Source organism: Oncorhynchus mykiss, chromosome 1 (genome assembly GCF_057628025.1).
Source record: "Oncorhynchus mykiss isolate SJ-2025 chromosome 1, ASM5762802v1, whole genome shotgun sequence".
In the NCBI taxonomy this organism is placed as follows: Eukaryota; Metazoa; Chordata; class Actinopteri; order Salmoniformes; family Salmonidae; genus Oncorhynchus; species Oncorhynchus mykiss.
Window position 1 is genome coordinate 23,456,804 of NC_143022.1, and position 20,899 is coordinate 23,477,702.

General features: G+C 43.2%; 1 protein-coding gene across 3 annotated transcripts in view; it reads right to left on the reverse strand.

Annotated features, from left to right (window-relative positions):
* The window catches only part of LOC110508721 (transmembrane protein 117), a 90,054-nt gene extending 70,288 nt beyond the window's left edge, over window positions 1-19,766 (reverse strand). Inside the window, exons 1-2 of one of the 3 annotated variants that reach the window (XM_021589510.3) lie at window positions 19,265-19,766; window positions 15,988-16,294 (exon numbers count right to left, since the gene is read on the reverse strand). In XM_021589510.3, the coding sequence (XP_021445185.3) occupies window positions 15,988-16,294; window positions 19,265-19,354 (397 nt within the window). In that variant the 5' untranslated portion in view covers window positions 19,355-19,766. The remainder of the gene's footprint in view (window positions 1-15,987; window positions 16,295-19,264) is intronic. The other 2 variants (XM_090207982.1, XM_090208020.1) reach the window with 2 other exon arrangements.
* Window positions 19,767-20,899: the final 1,133 nt, after the last annotated feature.

The window sequence follows — 20,899 nt, forward strand, 5'->3', positions numbered from 1 at the left end:
TTTCTGTAGATATATATGGACGATTTATAAAGCCAAGCACATTTAACAGTTAGGCTATTGATTAAGTTGGAGTTTCCCATCTCCTCAATTTCCTTAGACAATTAGGCTAAGGCAAGGGCTGTTTCCTCATCTCTGCTGCTGCTCAATCCCAATATGCTGGTTGACTTTGCTATTATGCACATAGCAACATAGAGAAAGGCGCCAATTCTACGGCGCACTGAAGTTATATTTCAGAACTGCGGACAGCGACCGTATCCAACGTGGGAGAAAGCGCATTTGTTATAAAATAATATTAGATGTATCATTACATAATATAACCATATACAATTTCAGTATCACATGTCTTAGAGTGTTGGACTTTGCCATCCCTGTGGTCTCCGCAATGGATTAGTCCACTGAGACAGGCCTCCGCAATGGATTAGTCCACTGAGACAGGCCTCCGCAATGGATTAGTCCACTGAGACAGGCCTCCGCAATGGATTAGTCCACTGAGACAGGCCTCCGCAATGGATTAGTCCATTGAGACAGGCCTCCGTAATGGATTAGTCCACTGAGACAGGCGCGAATCGGACAGGTGTCTTGTGCACCATGAAAAGTTGACAAAAATTGAGACTGCTCAACTAAATCTCGGTTCGACTAACAGCCTATCGACCAAACAATCGACCAGTCGACTAAATGGGTTCAGCCCTACTGCAATAGAAAAGGTGTAAACATGGCCGTAGAAAGCCTTAACTGTATACTTGACCTTTCAGCTTCCCTATCAAATGTAAAATGTCAAGCTGACATCCTAATTAACAACAATGACAAATGGTGTGATGAAGAATGCAAAAACTTACGAAAGAAACTGAGAAAACGATCAAACCGAAGACATATAGACCCAGAAAACCTGAGCCTACGCCTTCAATATGGTGAAACTCCAAAACAGTACAGAAATACACTATGAAACTATCTGAGAGACAAGACAAGAAGGGCTTTCTACGCCATCAAAAGGAACATAAAATTTGACATCCAAATTAGGAGCTGGCTAAAAATACTTGCATCAGTTATAGAACCCATTGCCTTTTATGGTTGTGATGTCTGGGGTCCACTCACCAACCAAGAATTCACAAAACACCAAATTGAGATTGCATGCAGAATTCTGCAAAAACATCCTCTGTGTACAACGTAAAACACCAAATAATGCATGCAGAAAAGAATTAGGACGAAAGCTGCTCATGAACAAAATCCTTAAAAGAGCTGTTAAATTCTACAACCACCTAAAAGGAAGCGATTCCCAAACCTTCCATAACAAATCCATCACCTACAGAGAGATGATCCCAGAGAAGAGTCCCCTCAACAAGCTGGTCCTGGGGCTCTGTTCACAAAAACAAACAGAACCCACAGAGCATGGGGACAGCAACACAGTTAGACCCAATCAGATCATGAGAAAACAACAAAATAATTACTTGACACATTGGAAATAATTAACCAAAAAAAACAGCGCAAACTGGAATGCAGTTTGGGCCTCAACAGGATACCTGACCACTGTGACTGACCAAAAATGAAGGAAAGCTTTGATTATGTACAGACTCAGTAAGCATTGATAGGCATAGGTAGGCAGACAGGCTATGTGCACACTACAGTATGTGCAATGTGCAAAATGTGGAAACTAAGCTGAACTTCCTAACCTCCTGCCAAATGTATGTATCAAGGCACAAGGCGAGATCCAAATGCAGACACAGGAGGCAGATGGTTGGAGTCTTACAATGTTTATGAATACAAAGAGATGGGCAAGAGAATGGTCGTGGACAGGCAAAAGGTCAAAACCAGATCAGAGTCCAGGAGGTACAGAGTGGCAGACAGGCTCGTGGTCAAGGCAGGCAGAAAGGTCAGGCAGGCAGGTACAAAGTCCAGAAACAGGCAAGGGTCAAAACCGGAGGACTAGAAAAAGGAGAATGCAAAAAGCAGAACGGGAAAAACGCTGGTTAACTTGGAAACATACAAGACGAACTGGCACAGAGAGACAGGAAACACAGGGATAAATAAACTGGGGAAAATAAGCGACATCTGGAGGGGGTGAAGACAATCACTAGGACAGGTGAAGCAGATCAGGGCGTGACATTATGACCATATTAGAGACACATATTTCCCTCAGATTACACAGACCCACAAATTATTTGAAAACAAATCCAATTTTGATAAAAGTCTTGAAGGAGTTCCCACATATGCTGAGCAATGGTTGGCTGCTTTTCCATCACTCTGCGGTGCAACTTATCCCAAACCATCTCAATTTGGTTGAGGTCGGGTGATTGTGGTGGCCAGGTCATCTGATGCAGCACTCCATCACTCTTATTGGTCAAATACCCTTACACAGCCTGGAGGTGTGTTTTGGGTCATTGTCCTGTTAAAAACAGATGATAGTCCCACAAAGCGCAAAAAGATGGGATGGTGTATCGCTGCAGAATGCAGCTCTTTGGTCTTGGCCATAATGGATTTTGGAGTGTGACTGTTTGAGGTTGTGGTAACAAGTTCAAACAGGTGCCATTAATACAGGTAACGAGTGGAGGACAGAGGAGCCTCTTAAAGAAGAAGTTACAGGTCTGTGAGAGCCAGAAATCTTGCTGGTTTGTAGGTGACCAAATACTTATTTTCCACCATAATTTGCAAATAAATTCATTAAAAATCCTACAATGTAATTTTCTGGATTTTTTTTCTCATTTTGTCTGTCATAGTTGAAGTGTACCTATGATGAAAATTACAGGCCTGTCTCATCTTTTTAAGTGGGAGAACTTGCACAATTGGTGGCTGACTAAATACTTTTTTGCCCCACTGTATTGAAGCAACATCTCAAGACCAGTCAGGAAGTTGAAGCTTGGTCGCAAATGGGTCTTCCAAATGGACAATGACCCCAAGCATACTTCCAAAGTTGTGGCAAAATGGCTTAAGGACAACAAAGTCAAGGTATTGGAGCGGCCATCACAAAGCCCTGACCTCAATCCCATAGAAAATGTGGGGGCAGAACTGAAAAAGCGTGTGCTAGCAAGGAAGCCTACAAACCTGACTCAATTACACCAGCTCTGTCAGGAGTAATGGACAAAATTCACCAACTGATTGTGGGAAGCTTGTGGACGGCTACCCGAAACGTTTATACACAAGTTAAACAATTTAAAGGCAATGTTACCAAATACTAATTGAGTGTATGTAAACATCTGACCCACTGGGAATGTGATGAAAGAAATATAAAAGCTGAAATAAATCATTCTCGCTAGTATTATTCTGACTTTTCACATTCTTAAAATAAAGTGGTGATCCTAACTGAGACAACTCCTAAGACAGGGAATTATTATTTGGATTAAATGTCAGGAATTGGAAAAACTGTGTTTAAACGTATCTGGCTAAGGTGTATGTAAACTTCTGACTTCAACTGTACATGACATGTATTAATTACACTGCTAGAATGTTGCATTCGGAATGACTACTCATTAGCTTGAAGCGGGGGTCCATCGAGGCCCAGCGGTTCTAGTTTTAAAAGTAATTGTGCAGCGCATGCACACGTAGGAGGTCCTGTCAAGAAAATGTGCCCCAATGGAAATCAAACACCTGTCCAACTGATTAGTTCTGGTGCTGGCCATGCACATATTGCCATGTCATTCAGAGAGATTGTCTCTCACAAAAGAAATGCCAACCAAGGAGGGAGAGGGGGGAAATTCTACCTTTGTCAAGTGTCTGTGTTTATCTATAGAGCAGGATAGATGATGCATTGTGCCATTGAAACCTACAGTGAGGTAAAAAAGTATTTGATCCCCTGCTGATTTTGTACGTTTGCCCACTGACAAAGAAATGATCCGTCTATAATTTTAATTGTAGGTTAATTTGAACAGTGAGAGACTGTTCAAAAAATCCAGAGAAACGCATGTCAAAAATGTTATAAATTGATTTGCATTTTAATGAGGGAAATATGTATTTGACCCCTCTGCAAAACATGACTTAATACTTGTTGGCAAAACCCTTGTTGGCAATCACAGAGGTCAGATGTTTCTTGAAGTTGGCCACCAGGTTTGCACACATCTCAGAAGGGATTTTGTCCCACTCCTCTCTGAAGATCTTCTCCAAGTCATTAAGATTTCGAGGCTGATGTTTGGCAACTCGAACCTTCAGCTCCCTCCACAGATTTTCTATGGGATTAAGGTCTGGAGACTGGCTAGGCCACTCCAGGACCTTAATGTGCTTCTTCTTGAGCCACTCCTTTGTTGCCTTGGCCGTGTGTTTTGGGTCATTGTCATACTGGAATACCCATCCACGACCCATTTTCAATGCCCTGGCTGAGGGAAGGAGGTTCTCACCCAAGATTTAACAGTACATGTCCCCGTCCATCGTCCCTTTGATGTGGTGTAGCTGTCCTGTCCCCTTAGCATAAAAACACCCCCAAAGCATAATGTTTCCACCTTCATGTTTGACGGTGGGGATGGTGTTCTTAGGGTCATAGGCAGCATTCCTCCTCCTCCAAACACGGCGAGTTGAGTTGATGCCAAAGAGCTCCATTTTGGTCTCATCTGACCACAACACTTTCACCCAGTTGTCCTCTGAATCATTCAGATGTTCATTGGCAAACTTCAGACGGGCATGTATATGTGCTTTCTTGAGCAGGGGGACCTTGCGGGCGCTGCAGGATTTCAGTCCTTCATGGCGTAGTGTGTTACCAATTGTTTTCTTGGTGACTATGGTCCCAGCTGCCTTGAGATCATTGACAATATCCTCCCATGTAGTTCTGGAATGATTCCTCACCGTTCTCATGATCATTGCAACTCCACGAAGTGAGATCTTGCATGGAGCCCCAGGCCGAGGCAGATTGACAGTTCTTTTGTGTTTCTTCCATTTGCGAATAATCGCATCAACAGTTGTCACGTTCTCACCAAGCTGCTTGGCGATGGTCTTGTAGCCCATTCCAGCCTTGTGTAGGTCTACAATCTTGTCCCTGACATCCTTGGAGAGCTCTTTGGTCTTGGCCATGGTGGAGAGTTTGGAATCTGATTGCTTCTGTGGACAGGTGTCTTTTTTTACAGGTAACGAACTGAGATTAGGAGCACGGAGTGCTCCTAATCTCAGCTCGTTACCTGTATAAAAGACACCTGGGAGCCAGAAATCTTTCTGATTGAGAGGGGGTCAAAAACGTATTTCCCTCATTAAAATGCAAATCAATTTATAACATTTTTGACATGCTTTTTTCTGGATTTTTTGTTGTTGTTATTCTGTCTCTCACTGTTCAAATAAACCTACCATTAAAATTACAGACTGATCATTTCTTTGTCAGTGGGCAAACGTACAAAATTAGCAGGGGATCAAATACTTTCCCCCCTCACTGTATATATTACAGTGTCAAAACACTTTTGGAAATATTATATTCCAGAAAACAGACGTTCAAATTGGGGCCCTTGCTAGAATTTAACATCTTCAAGATGAAACAGTAAATAGAAATAGTAATTCTGTAGTTGGGGGACAACAATATCCTTTAATATGGGAGGCCGGTAGCCTAGTTAGGGCGTTGGGCCAGTAACTGCTAGAGTGAATCCCCGAGCTGACAAGAATCGTTCTGCCCCTGAACAAGGCAGTTAACCCACTGTTCCTATGCCGTCATTATAAATAAGAATTTGTTCTTAACTGACTTGCCTAGTTAAATAAAGGTTATATTAAACAAATTTAAAATAAAAATATCAGAGCTGCACGAATACAGAATAACCTGCTGTATTCACAGACTGTTATTGCCACAGTCTTCCAGGGGGATAGAAACACCAACTGATCAAATATTTTACTGGCAGTGACAGGGCGCCGAGCTGGACATGGAAAAAGTAGTCAAATCAATCTAGGCATAATGAGATCAAATAGATTTTTTAAAAAACAACATTTGATCACTTTACTTGAGGATATCTGTATTGATACATACAGCCTTCAGATAGCCAACCCTCCATGTGTTACACCTTCTCCTTTTCTATACCACACATGATATATTGCCAGCAGCATACCACCCTGTATCTCACTGCTGGCCTGCTTCTGAAGCTAAGACAGGGTTGGTCCTAGTCAGTCCCTGGATGGGAGACCAGATGCTGCTGGAAGTGGTATTGGAGGGCCAGTAGGAGGCACCCTTTCCTATGGTCTCAAAAATATATATCCCAATGCCCCAGGGAAGTGATTGGGCACATTGCCGTGTGCCGTCTTTTAGATGGGACGTTAAACGGGTGTCCTGACAGTCTGTGGTCACTAAAGATCCTATTGCACTTCTTGTAAGAGTAGGAGTGTTAACCCTGGTGTCCTGGCTAAATTCCCAATCTGGCCTTCATACCATCATGGTCACCTAATCATCGCCAGTTTACAATTGGCTCATTCATCCCCTGGAACTATTCCCCAGGTCATTGCTGTAAATAAGAATGTGTTCTCAGTTAACTTACTGGGCAAAAAAAAATAACCCAATTAATTTACATGCTGTTGGGTCTATAACTGGGTGTCCTGTTTTGGGGTATTGCACCATCAAAGTGGTTGTTAGTCCACTCACACACATAACAAAGTTTTACGTGTTACTGTAGCTTTGTTGCCAACCTTACTTTGCTACCTGACAACTTTACGTTTTTTCTTTTTAGTTACCGTTTATATTTTAGTTTTTCCCTCACTCAACTTTTTTTCTTTCAACTTTTCCCCTCCGGACTCTTTATCTGGACGTGGTTCGTCAGGACCTCCAACAGCCGAAGCTAAGTAGTAACATTAAAATGATGCCATCTAAATTGCAGTCGCTGTACTCATAATATACAGGGGAACAGTCGCCTTACGGCGAGGATAGCTGTGCTGCAAGCCCAGCTTCAGACGCAATTGTTAGGCAAGGGTAATTTCAGTGTAGGAAAGGATGAAACAGCGTCTTTGCCACCAGTATAAATCCCCTCGCAGGGTCCTCGCAGCCGGACAACTTTCTCATGGCTTCTGGAGGGAAATGCTGTAGGAATGCTCAACCGGTGTCGCTCATTCAGCCGACATAACCTTTCAACCGATTTTCCCCATTAAGCATTGAGTCTGAGGCCGAGCCTTCTCTTTGGGGTCTGAGACGCCGAAGCCTCCCACCATTAGCTCTGACAAATTGAAAACGATAGGTCATTGGCGACTCCATTACCCGCAGTATTAGACTTAAAAAGAATCATCCAGTGATCATACACTGTTTACCAGGGGGCAGGGCAGCCAACGTTAAGGCTAATCTGAAGATGGTGCTGGCTAAAGCTAAAACTGGCGAGTGTAGAGAGTATAGAGATATTGTTATCCATGTCGGCACCAACGATGTTAGGATGAAACAGTCAGAGGTCACCAAGCGCAACATAGCTTCAGTAAATCATAGCTTTTGTAACATAGCTTTTGTAAATCAGCTAGAAAGATGTGTCGGCATCGAGTAATTGTCTCTGGCCCCCTCCCAGTTAGGGGGAGTGATGAGTCCTACAACTCAATTGCTGGTTGAAAACTGTTTTCTGCCCCTTCCAAAAGATAGAATTTGTAGATAATTGGCCCTCTTTCTGGGACTCACCCACAAACAGGACCAAGCCTGGCCTGCTGAGGAGTGACGGACTCCATCCTAGCTGGAGGGGTGCTCTCATCTTATCTACCAACATAGAGCCCTGTCTAACTTCTCTAGCTCCACAATGAAATAGGGTGCAGGCCAGGCTGTTAGCCAGCCTGCCAGCTTAGTGGAGTCTGCCACTAGCACAGTCAGTGTAGTCAGCTCAGCTATCCCCATTGAGACCGTGTCTGTGCCTCGACCTAGGTTGGGCAAAACTAAACATGGCGGTGTTCGCCTTAGCAATCTCACTAGTATAAAGACCTCCTCCATTCCTGCCATTATTGAAAGGGATCGTGATACCTCACATCTCCAAATAGGGCTACTTAATGTTAGATCCCTCACTTCAAAGGTAGTTATAGTCAATGAACTAATCACTGATCATAATCTTGATGTGATTGGCTTGACTGAAACATGGCTTAAGCCTGATGAATTTACTGTGTTAAATGAGGCCTCACCTCCTGGTTACACTAGTGACCATATCTTCAGTGCATCCCACAAAGGCGGAGGTGTTGCTAACATTTACGATAGCAAATTTCAATTTACAAAAAAATAAATGACGTTTTCGTCTTTTGAGCTTCTAGTCATGAAATCTATTCAGCCTACTCAATCACTTCTTATAGCTACTGTTTACAGGACTCCTGGGCCATATACAGCGTTCCTCACTGAGTTCCCTGAATTCCTATCGGACCTTGTAGTCATAGCAGATAATATTCTAATTTTTGGTGATTTTAATATTCACATGGAAAAGTCCACAGACCCGCTCCAAAAGGCTTTCGGAGCCATCATCGACTCAGTGGGTTTTGTCCAACATGTCTCTGGACCTACTCACTGTCACAGTCATACTCTGGACCTAGTTTTGTCCCATGGAATAAATGTTGTGGATCTTAATGTTTTTCCTCATAATCCTGGACTATTGGACCACCATTTTATTACGTTTGCAATCGCAACAAATAATCTGCTCAGACCCCAACCAAGGAGCATCAAAAGTCATGCTATAAATTCTCAGACAACACAAAGATTCCTTGATGCCCTTCCAGACTCCCTCTGCCTACCCAAGGACGTCAGAGGACAAAAATCAGTTAACCACCTAACTGAGGAACTCAATTTAACCTTGCGCAATACCCTAGATGCAGTTGCACCCCTAAAAACTAAAAACATTTGTCATAAGAAACTAGCTCCCTGGTATACAGAAAATACCCAAGCTCTGAAGCAAGCTTCCAGAAAATTGGAAAGGAAATGGCACCACACCAAACTGGAAGTCTTCCGATCGAAGAGCCCTCACTGCTGCCTGATCATCCTATTTTCCAACTTAATTGAGGAAAATAAGAACAATCCGAAATGTATTTTTGATACTGTCGCAAAGCTAACTAAAAAGCAGCATTCCCCAAGTAAGGATGGCTTTCACTTCAGCAGTAGTAAATTCATGAACTTCTTTGAGGAAAAGATCATGATCATTAGAAAGCAAATTATGGACTCCTCTTTAAATCTGCATATTCCTCCAAATCTCAGTTGTCCTGAGTCTGCACAACTCTGCCAGGACCTAGGATCAAAAGAGACATTCAAGTGTTTTAGTACTATATCTCTTGACACAATGATGAAAATAATCATGGCCTCTAAACCTTCAAGCTGCATACTGGACCCTATTCCAACTAAACTACTAAAAGAGCTGCTTCCTGTGCTTGGCCCTCCTATGTTGAACATAATAAACGGCTCTCTATCCACTAGATGTGAACCAAACTCACTAAAAGTGGCAGTAATAAAGCCTCTCTTGAAAAAGCCAAACCTTGAAAATATAAAAATCTATCGGCATATATCGAATCTTCCATTCCTCTCAAAAAATTTAGAAAAAGCTGTTGCGCAGCAACTCACTGCCTTCCTGAAGACAAACAATGTATACGAAATGCTTCAGTCTGGTTTAGACCCCATCATAGCACTGAGACTGCACTTGTGAAGGTGGTAAATTACCTTTTAATGGCATCAGACCGAGGCTCTGCATCTGTCTTCGTGCTCCTAGACCTTAGTGCTGCTTTTGATACCATCGATCACCACATTCTTTTGGAGAGATTGGAACGCCAAATTGGTCTACACAGACAAGTTCTGGCCTGGTTTAGATCTTATCTGTCGGAAAGATATCAATTTGTCGGGGTTCCTCAAGGTTCAGTTTTAGGACCACTATTGTTTTCACTATATATTTTAACTTTCACTGCTATGCGGATGACACACAGCTGTACATTTCAATAAAACATGGTGAAGCCCCAAAATTGCCCTCGCTAGAAGCCTGCGTTTCAGACATAAGGAAGTGGATGGCTGCAAACGTTCTACTTTTAAACTCGGACAAAACATAGATGCTTGTTTTAGGTCCCAAGAAACAAAGAGATCTTCTGTTGAAACTGACAATTAATCTTGATGGTTGTACAGTCGTCTCAAAAAAAACTGTGAAGGACCTCGGCGTTACTCTGGACCCTAATCTCTCTTTTGAAGAACATATCAAGACTGTTTCAAGGACAGCTTTTTTCCATCTACGTAACATTGCAGAAATCAGAAACTTTGTCCAAAAATGATGCAGAAAAATGAATCCATGCTTTTGTTACTTCTAGGTTAGACTACTGCAATGCTTTACTTTCTGGCTAAAGCACTAAATAAACTTCAGTTAGTGCTAAATACGGCTGCTAGAATCCTGACTAGAACCAAATAATTTGATCATATTACTCCAGTGCTAGCCTCCCTACACTGGCTTCCTGTTAAGGCAAGGGCTGATTTCAAGGTTTTACAGCTAACCCACAAAGCATTACATGGGCTTGCTCCTACCTATCTTTCTGATTTGGTCCTGCCGTACATACCTACACGTACGCTACGGTCACAAGACGCAGGCCTCCTAATTGTCCCTAGAATTTCTAAGCAAACAGCTGGAGGCAGGGCTTTCTCCTATAGAGCTCCATTTTTATGGAATGGTCTGCCTACCCATGTGAGAGACGCAGACTCGGTCTCAACCTTTAAGTCTTTACTGAAGACTCCTCCTCTCTTCCGTGGGTCATATGATTGAGTTAGGTCTGGCCCAGGAGTGTGAAGGTGAACGGAAAGGCTCTGGAGCAACGAACCGCCCTTGCTGCCTCTGCCTGGCCGGTTCCCCTCTCTCCACTGGGATTCTCTGCCTCTAACCCTATTACAGGGGCTGAGTCACTGGCTTACTGGTGCTCTTTCATGCCGTCCCTAGGAGGGGTGCGTCACTTGAGTGGGTTGAGTCACTGACGTGATCTTCCTGTCTGGGTTGGCGCCCCCCCTGTGGCGGAGATCTTTGTGGGCTATACTCGGCCTTGTCTCAGGATGGTAAGTTGGTGGTTGAAAACATCCCTCTAGTGGTGTGGGGGCTGTGCTTTGACAAAGTGGGTGGGGTTATATCATTCCTGTTTGGCCTGTCCGGGGGTATCATCGGATGGGGCCACAGTGTCTCCTGACCCCTCCTGTCTCAGCCTCCAGTATTTGTGCTGCAGTAGTTTATGTGTCGGGGGGCTAGGGTCAGTTTGTTATATCTGGAGTACTTCTCCGGTCTTATCCGGTGTCCTGTGTGAATTTAAGTATGCTCTCTCTAATTCTCCCCAGTCCACCTGGACGTGCTGCTGCTTCAGTTTCAACTGTTCTGTCTGCGGCTATGGAACCCTGACCTGTTCACTGGACGTGCTACCTGTCCCAGACCTGCTGCTTTCAACTCTCTAGAGACAGCAGAAGCGGTAGAGATACTCTTAATGATCGGCTATGAAAAGCCAACTGACATTTACTCCTGAGGTGCTGACTAGCTGCACCCTCGACAACTACTGTGATTATTATTATTTGACCATGTTGGTCATTTATGAACATTTGAACATCTTGGCCATGTTCTGTTATAATCTCCACCCGGCACAGAAGAGGACTGGCCACCCCTCATAGCCTGGTTCCTCTCTAGGTTTCTTCCTAGGTTTTGGCCTTTCTAGGGAGTTTTTCCTAGCCACCGTGCTTCTACACCTGCATTGCTTGCTGTTTGGGGTTTTTCGGCTGGGTTTCCGTACAGCACTTTGAGATATCAGCTGATGTAAGAAGGGCTATATAAATAAATTTGATTTGATGATTTGAACAACAGTTCCTGCCCTCCTTAGGGACCCTAGAACAGACGACTTGCTTCCCTCTGACAAACCTAGATGGGCTGGATAGGAGAGGAAAGAGCCCTGCTCCATGTCATTATATCGCCAGCTGTGTTACCGTGGCCAAGGCGTCACACTCAACATTGGAATTACCCTGACAACATTGCCGGGGTCCCCAGAGTTGCACCCATGGTAACTACAAGTCTCCCCAATAAAACAGAAAGGCAGACGTACTTGTAAGAGTGAGAATCCCTCCCTCCCTCTTTGCCTCCCTCCCTCCAATGGGTGATGGAAAGCAGCTGTTCCAGTGTCTAGCTGGGGCTGTTTCAACAGTCACATCGGATTACTGTCAGAGAGGTTTGCTAAATAATTTCCCCAGTCGTAAGAGCTACAGTATGTACCAAAGACTTCGTTAATCTTAAGTAAACAAGCAATTTCCTTTGCCCAATTTATTGTTTGCCTCCTCTCTCACACTCAATCTCTCTCTCTCCCTGGATTTTGCAAACACCTGGACCGTTATCTTTCATTCAAAGCAGAAAGATGTTTAGAGTTAGTTTACTTCATGAATAAAAAATAATAAAACACCTTTCGTTGTCTGAATACAAGACAAGAAAGGAGGTTACTTACTGTATTAATGTTTTGAGTGTAAACCAGTCTTGTGGATAAACAACTTCACTGTTTACAATTGATCCTGGACACAATAGATCATGAACACATTTAAGATTCTGCTAAATATAGCGTATTTAGTGCGTATTTAATGCATATTTATTATAGCATATTTAATGCTGTTTGATGGAAAATGCATCAAACAGCAAAACATAAAAAACCCATTCACTCTAAAACAACAACATGCCAATGTAAGAAAGAGCTACTGTCTAAGATAGTGGCCGATTCCCCTCTGCTCAAATCTCTGCTACAAACATCAATATTACATTACAACCCATCCGTCTCAACACAGCAGACGGCCTGCTGGTCCATGTCTTATATATTTGAATCCTGGCACTAGTACAATTGTTACGGCTGTCGTCGGAATGAGACCAAGGCGCAGCGTGGTAGGCGTACATTTTGAATTTATTAAATGAACAAACTAAAAAAACAAGAAATATAAACGACACATAAAGTAATGGAGCGCTAAACCAGCAACTAACAAAAACAAGATCCAAATAGAGAAAATAGAATAGAGAAATAAAACGGCTCTCTAAGGTCAGGGCGTGACAACAATACAATATATTATTTACTGTGAAAGGCCAGCCTCCGAGTGACAACTAACAAAGGGAGGTCTAAACTGAATTGTTGCTGTGTATTAAACAGAAGAAACAACACGGAGGTTCCAGATGTACACACACACACAGGCACGCACACACACACACACGTATGCAAAGTAAACACACACACACACACACTTAAACCCACACGCTCAAGCAAACTCTGACCTTTGGCCACCACAGCACAGGGCCATCGTACCCATAATGCACTACTGTAACAACATGTGACAGAGTCCAGATGGTATCTCTGAGGATACAGCTACAGTCAAGGATCAGGATCAGGCAGGAGGAGCATTCATAATTGGAGAGCGCTTTAACAATGGAACAACCATAGGCAATAGTCACACATTCACAGCAGGGCATTGATGTTAACTTCAAAATGTCTTTAACCATCAAAGTCTCCCAAAAAAAACTGGGTCTCCCATTTCAGTCTTTTCTCAAACGGGTTTATACTATTCTGAGCGGCTGTGTGAGCTGGAAAATCCACCGTGATGACTCAAAGCAAAGAAGCCCTGTGTTCATAGTACTGAATCAAAGATGGTCAATGTGATACCTACTCCTGTTAGGAAGCTAAACATTCACTGAGAATACAAGTCTTGGAAAATGCACAGGAAACAAAGGTGCATACATTATGTTAATCTGAAACTGGTGCAGCACAACATGGAATGAGAAGCAGATGCCATTGCATTACCTTGATGAAAAGGCGTTTTGCTTTACAATGAAGGCTGTAAGCATGAAATACTGAGTGCTGTGCTGGATCAGGGAGGAAAGGAAAAAGGTATGCTGTATGTACTGTATGCCTACTGGTTTACAACACAGAAAACGCAGTATACAAAATGGAATACAATACAACCTCACATGGGCATACAAATCAAATTCCCCATGTCCTTGTTGTAATAACAAAGGCACAGAGACAGACAGGCTCTCACTGAATGACCAGAAGACATGCCACTCAATGGGAGAGCATATAGCCTTTAGTGGCTGGGTAGTCTTAACCCACATAGTCTGTCATGAACCATCCATCACCTTTGAGAGAAACTGAAAGTGGCTGGCTGTGCTACCGGAGAATAAAAAACAAACCCACTGTGATCTCCATCCACCCCCACTCATTCCACTAGGTAGCAGCCAACGTTATTGCTAACAAAAACACGGTAAATTGTGTATTGCGTATAGTTCTCTGTGAAAAAGCAACATCGCCAGTGGGATGAGTTGGTGTAATTCAACGTAAAATTAGTGGTTGTGATATTCAGATTTTTTTTCTAGGCCATGATAAATGATGCAGCGGAATGCGTCAGCAAGCAACACATTGTCTGGTTTCCATTAGTTACAAATTGATACATAGTTGAACACAAATGGAAATAGCAGCATGAATAACTTAATCTATTACGCAGGAAAGACAAGTGCTTTCATTTGGAAAAATAAAACAAATAAACAAAGAATAAGTTGAAATATCAGTGACCAGATAAAAGGATTGGCATTTATTGGACAAATGACTCTCATTACAATTATAAATACACTGTGAATTTCTCATAAGAATTCTTCATAAATGAGACATTACTGTACTTGTAATTAACTAAGTGCGCATGCCTACCATGTTGTAGTGTAGGTAGTAAAGGAGAGAAGAGGAGCTGCAGAGTACTCTATAGAGTGCTCTATATTCATTTTGGGTATTACATAATGCCATTGCAAAAATGTTGTCTATCGCTCACCATCTCACCCCACTTCTCCCCATCTCACACTCACTCAATCACTCAAGCCCACACACACACACACAGATGCACACACACACACCATCTGTTCCTCCTGCACTCTGTGCCCTGCGGCCTGTGAAGTGCATTGGCCCTACCTGGCTCCAGCTCCAGAGAGAGAGAGAGAGATGGGAGGTCTACTCTGCTCTCTTTTCCCGCTATGTGCCCTGAAGCTCTGGGCTTTAAGTGTAAAACTCTGATCTGAATAGACTACCCTCATTTTTTTTTTTTTACCTTTATTTAACTAGGCAAGTGAGTTAACAACAAATTCTTATTTACAATGAAAGCCTACCCTGGCCAAACCCAGACGACACTGAGACAATTGTGCGCTGCTCTATGGGACTCCCAATCACAACCGGATGTGAAACAGCCTGGATTTGACCAGGGACTGTAGTGATGCCTCTTGCAATGAGATGCAGTGACTTAGACTGCTGCGCCATAATGGTGCTGAATCTGAGGGTGGGAACCAGACAAGCAGCTAGGCTTGACATGACTTTCAAAGGAAAGACAAGCTGAGTGCCGATTGAAGAATTGAATTGAATTCTAGCAATTATGAAAGATCAACGCAACTATAGTGCTGTAAATGCATTTAAGATGCTTGCTTTTGTGTAGGAGGGAAACGGCTAAGTGGCTTCAAACTCTGACATTTAGTTTTAGTCTAAAAGTAAATGGTGGAATCCTCCAGGTAATTCATAGGGTGTTTCAATAGATTAAGGCTTGAAAGATGTGCAAGGACAGAGTAGGTACATTATCAGATACCTATTCTTCCGCAAAGAGGAAACATAATAGCACTCAAGACATGTTCTCTTTCCTGGCCTAAGTGAAGACTGCAACATTCAATATTTATAGAGAGCAGCACATGGAATAGAGTCATGATCCCTTCATATCCTGTTTATGCTCTGTGTGTGTGTGTGTGTGTGTGTGTGTGTGTGTGTGTGTGTGTGTGTGTGTGTGTGTGTGTGTGTGTGTGTGTGTGTGTGTGTGTGTCAGTGTTTAGCATATCACGTGGTTTTCTATGCCACTCTAACCATTACCCTAACATGACAAAATACTTTTCAGCTGTCTTTGTAGGGCTGTATTCCTCCTTAAGGCTCGCCAGAAGGGGACTGGCCACCCTTCAGAGCATGGTTCCTCTCTAGGTTTCTTCCTAGGTTCCTGGCTTTCATGGGAGATTTTCCTAGCCATCGTGGCTCTACATCTGCATTGCTTGCTCTCTGGGTTCTGTATAAGCACTTTGTGACATCTGTCGATGTAAAAAGGGTTTTATAAATACATTAAATTGACTGACTTACCAAAGAGCCTGCGGTGGAATATGAACTTCCCGGCAAACATTCCGGTGACAATGGCCATCAGCCACGAGATGACTTTGAGGACGCTCCATCCTCCACCAGGGTACTTGTTCACTATGAAGGAGAAGCAGTTTCCCACCACGATCATGTGAGCCTCTGTCTGGCTGTGGGAGACAGGGTCCTCAGCAAAGATAAGGAAGTTGCAGAAAGTGACGAGGTAGGCCACAAACAGACGAGACCAGGGGTGCTGGAAATAGTACCGCAAACAGGGATCTATATCCATTTTGAAGGACCCCAAGCCACAGTCCACCTGAAGAGGGAGAGAATATTGTTGCCTGAGTGAAATCTGCAACAGATTACAGTGGAAATATTACAGAGTTCATGAGATTACAGATGAAAAACTAGAGACGTCCGTCCAGACTGAGATTATTCTAAATTCAGACGACTCAGATTATTCTGTAGCGTGATCACCACGCTAAGAGCAGCAGGACAGACAAGTGGTCTATCATCCAGACTGAGATTATCTGAAAAACGTCTATCAGTCAGGTCAACAGTGTAGTTTCAGAGCGTCATTATGGTCATCTACTCCTCAAATGGTGTCAGATTTGTATTTATTTTACATTTCTCTTCCTTTAAATCTAGTATTTCGCCAGGGATGACCTTTGACGTCAGAGGTTTTCCAGAGACCATTCACTCAATCAATAAAATTATCTAAAGATACACTGTCACACAAGGCAGTCTCTTGGAGCTGCCTCACATTCACTGCCTAGCTGTTTGTCTGGTTCCCACCCTCAGATTTATCACCATCATGCTGATATTTTGGTTCCACTGCCAGGCAGTGCTTGGGTCGGTTCTCAACAGGACAGTGAGCCCACTGTATTTTCAAATCTGTGGACAATTATTTACTCCAGGACTCCACCTCGTCACTCACTCACTGCCGTGCACATTCTTGGCGGTCTCAAATATTTTCCCTCCGGTCTCCTCCGACCCTGTTTCCTAAAATATCCATACTGGGAATTTGTATGATGATGTAAAGCCCCAGATATAGAGCAGTGTCAAATTGGGCTATGTGGATATTACATTTCACCAGCATCATGTTTGTCTTGGTATAATGTGCCACCATAGGTGTTGTTGATGTTATGACTCAGGGGAGGTTTATGACAAATAAGTTAACATATGGATTTTGTTAAGATGGTCATACCAAGGCAGTTTTAGCTACTTGATTTAGAATTTTAGGACCCCTTTAGTTATAAAATATATATAAAAACATTTTATGATGAAACATTGAATTTGGCCTTACTGCTATCAGCCCATGGCCCATTGAATAACACATTCAGACATGGAAAAACAGATAGTAAAAAAAATTATCAAAAGGAAGTTTGTTTTAAAGTGTCTGTTCTACACTACATGGCCAAAAGTAGGTGGACACCCATTCAAATGAGTGGATTTTGCTATTTCAGCCACACCCGTTGTTGACAGGTGTATAAAATCGAGCATGCAGCCATGCAATGTCCATAGACAAACAATGGAAGTAGGATGGCCGTACTGAAGAGCTCAGTGACTTTTAACGTGGCACCGTCATAGGATGCCACCTTTCCAACAAGTCAGTTTGTAAAATGTCTGGAGCAACAACGGCTCAGCCGCAAAGTGGTAAGCCACACAAGCTCAAAGAATGGGACTGCCGAGTGCTGATACACGTAGTGCATAAAAATCGTCTGTCCTCAGTTGCAACACTCACTACCGAGTTCCAAATACTGTAGCCTCTGGAAGCACCGTCAGCACAAGAACTGTTCGTCGGGAGCTTCATTAAATGAGTTTCTATGGCCGTGCAGCTGCACACAAGCCTAAGATCACAATGCGCAATGCCAAGCATCGGCTGGAGTGGTGTAAAGCTCGCTGCCATTGGACTGGAGCAGTGGAAACACGTTCTCTGGAGTGATGAATCATGCTTCACCATCTGGCAGTCCAACTGACAAATCTGAGTTTGGAGGATGCCAGGAGAACCCAACCTGTCTGAATGCATAGTGTTAACTGTAAAGTTTGGTGGAGGAGGAATAATGGTCTGGGGCTGTTTTTCATGGTTCGGGTTAGGCCCCTTTGTTCCAGTGAAGAGAAATCTTAACACTACAGCATACAATGACATTCTAGAACACCTTTGGGTTGAATTGAAACGCCGACTGTGAGCCAGGCCTAATCACCCAACATTAGTGCCCGAACTCACTAATGCTCTTGAGGCTGAATGGAAGTAAGTCCTCACAGCAATGTTCCAACAGCTAGTGGAATGCCTTCCCAGAAGAGTGGAGGCTATTATAGCGGCAAAGGGGGGACAACTCCATATTAATGCACATGATATTGGAATGAGATGTTTGACAAGCATTTGTCCACATTTATATATTTTTTTCACCTTTATTTAACCAGGTAGGCTCGTTGAGAACAAGTTCTCATTTTCAACTGCAACCTGGCCAAGATAAAGCAAAGCAGTGCGACATAAACAACACAGTTACACATGGGATAAACAAGCGTACAATAGATAAATCTGTATACAGTGTGTACAAATGAAGTAAGGAGGTAAGGCAATAAATATGCCAATAGTGGAGAAGTAATTACAATTTAGCAATTTACACTGGAGTGATATGTGCAGATGAGGATGTGCAAATAAAAATACTGGTGTGCAAAAGAGCAGAAAAACATACTTTTGGTCATGTAGTGTATATCTGAGCGATATAAGAAAGATCAGGAAAGTATTATATATTTTTTATCTGTATTTAACCCCTTTTTTGGCACAAAACTACTTCCATATACACTGAGCATACAAAACATTAAGAACACCGGCTCTTTCCATGATATAGGTAGATTGCATTGACCAGGTGAAAGCTATGATCCCTTATTGATGTCACTTGTTAAATCCACTCCAATCAGTAGGGATTGAGTATTATCTGAGATGGGCTAAATGGGCCCTGTCATTGGACACAGCACCGCTGTTGTGCGGATGGGGAGATGCATCTGTGTATCCAGTTCATCAAATTAATAGAGTCGATGTCTGCGCCCACGCGGAAACTTAATTAGCATAATTAAGTTAGCATAGCATTATATATATATATATATATAATACTCTATCCATATGCTTTACCAATCTCGAATGGAATTATCTGATTACAAAATTGAAACCTACCTCAGTGCACAATGGTGTGTGCACGGCATCTACATATTGATTTAATAAGAAAGCATCCCCTTGATATGGATAGGCCTACATACACAGACACACACTCCACGCACTTACTTGTTCCACGCTTCTTTGCGTTTCCCCCTCAAAAAGTACTGTCAAAACGAGAAGCCCCGCTCCCGCACGGCTCTCTCTCCTGCCTATCATGCCCGGCGAGCCGACAGCGGCGCTCTAATCATCGTAACGACGAGAGCTGAATCGGTTGAGGCGGGATTATCCATGCTATCTGTTGTTGCTAAAAACAGATGCACCCCCAAATCCTCTGCCATTGTGTTGGCTGTCCATGCAGCGGCGTGGCAGGGCAGCGAGGCGCTGCTTTGCACCGCCGGAGCGGCTCGCAGTTTTCTATGTGTGATGATGATGGAGAGTCGCGCGATGGCTGGATGCTTCTATCCCCACGACTGGCGCATACCATCAGTGCATTGCAATGTAACTGCAATATAACAAACACATCGAGTTTCCCACTGATGGCAGGGTGATGTTCATAGAGCATACAAATATTTATTTTTATATACAGAGGGGAATGCGTATACCCCTTTCTGTGTTTGCAAACATTGTCGCACGAGGGCGAAGGAAGCACGCTGGTGGCAGAACACCGAGGAGTTCTTATAGAACGCCAGCAAATTTAGGGTGATTTACATGCGAAAATAGGGTTCTGAGTTAAATAATGTTCTGGTTATAAAAAACGAAGGAATTTTATTCCTCGTCCCATTAAAACATACACTACATTACCAAAATATGGACACCTGGTCCTCAAACATCTCATATTCCAAAATCATGGGCATTAATATGGAGTTGGTCCCCCTTTGCTACTATAACAGCCTCCACAATGCTGCGGGGAGTTACTTCCATTCAGCCACATTAGTGAGGTCTGGCACTAATGTTGGGCGATTAGGGCTGGCTTGCAGTCATTGTTCCAATTCTTCCCAAAGGTGTTGGGGATGAGGGCCTTCCCCAAAATGTTGCAACAAAGTTGGAAGCACAGAATCGTCTAGAATGTCATTGTATTCTGTATCGTTAAGATTTCCCATCTCTGGAACTAAGCGGCCTGGACCATGAAAAACAGCCACAGACTATTATTCCTGGTCCACCAAACTATAAAGTTGGCACTATGCATTCCGGCAGGTAGCGTTCTCCTGGCATCTGCCAAACCCATATTTGTCTGTTAGACTGCCAGATGGTGAAGCATGATTCATCACTCCAGAGAACACGTTTCCACTGTTCCAATGGCAACGAGTCCAATGGCAGCGAGCTGCTCCATTTCATGAAGCTCGCAACAAACAGTTATTGTGCTGACATTGCATCTAGAGGCAATTTGGAACTCGGTAGTGAGTGTCACAACCGAAGACAGACGATTTTACGAGATACGCGCTTCAGCACTTGGGGGTGCCTTTCTGTGAGCTTGTGTGGCCTACCACTTCACGGCTGAGCCATTGTTGCTCCTAGATGTTTCCACTTCACAAAAACAGCACTTACAGTTGACTGGGGCAGCTCTAGCAGGGGCAGAAATTTGATGAACTGACTTGTTGGAAAGGTGGCACCCTATGATGGTGCCATGTTGAAAGTCACTGAGCTCTTCAGTAAGGCCATTCTACTGCCAATGTTTGTCTATGGAGATTGCATGGATTTTATAGCCAAATCCACTCATTTGTCCACATACTTTTGTATATATAGGGTATTTTGTAATGGGAT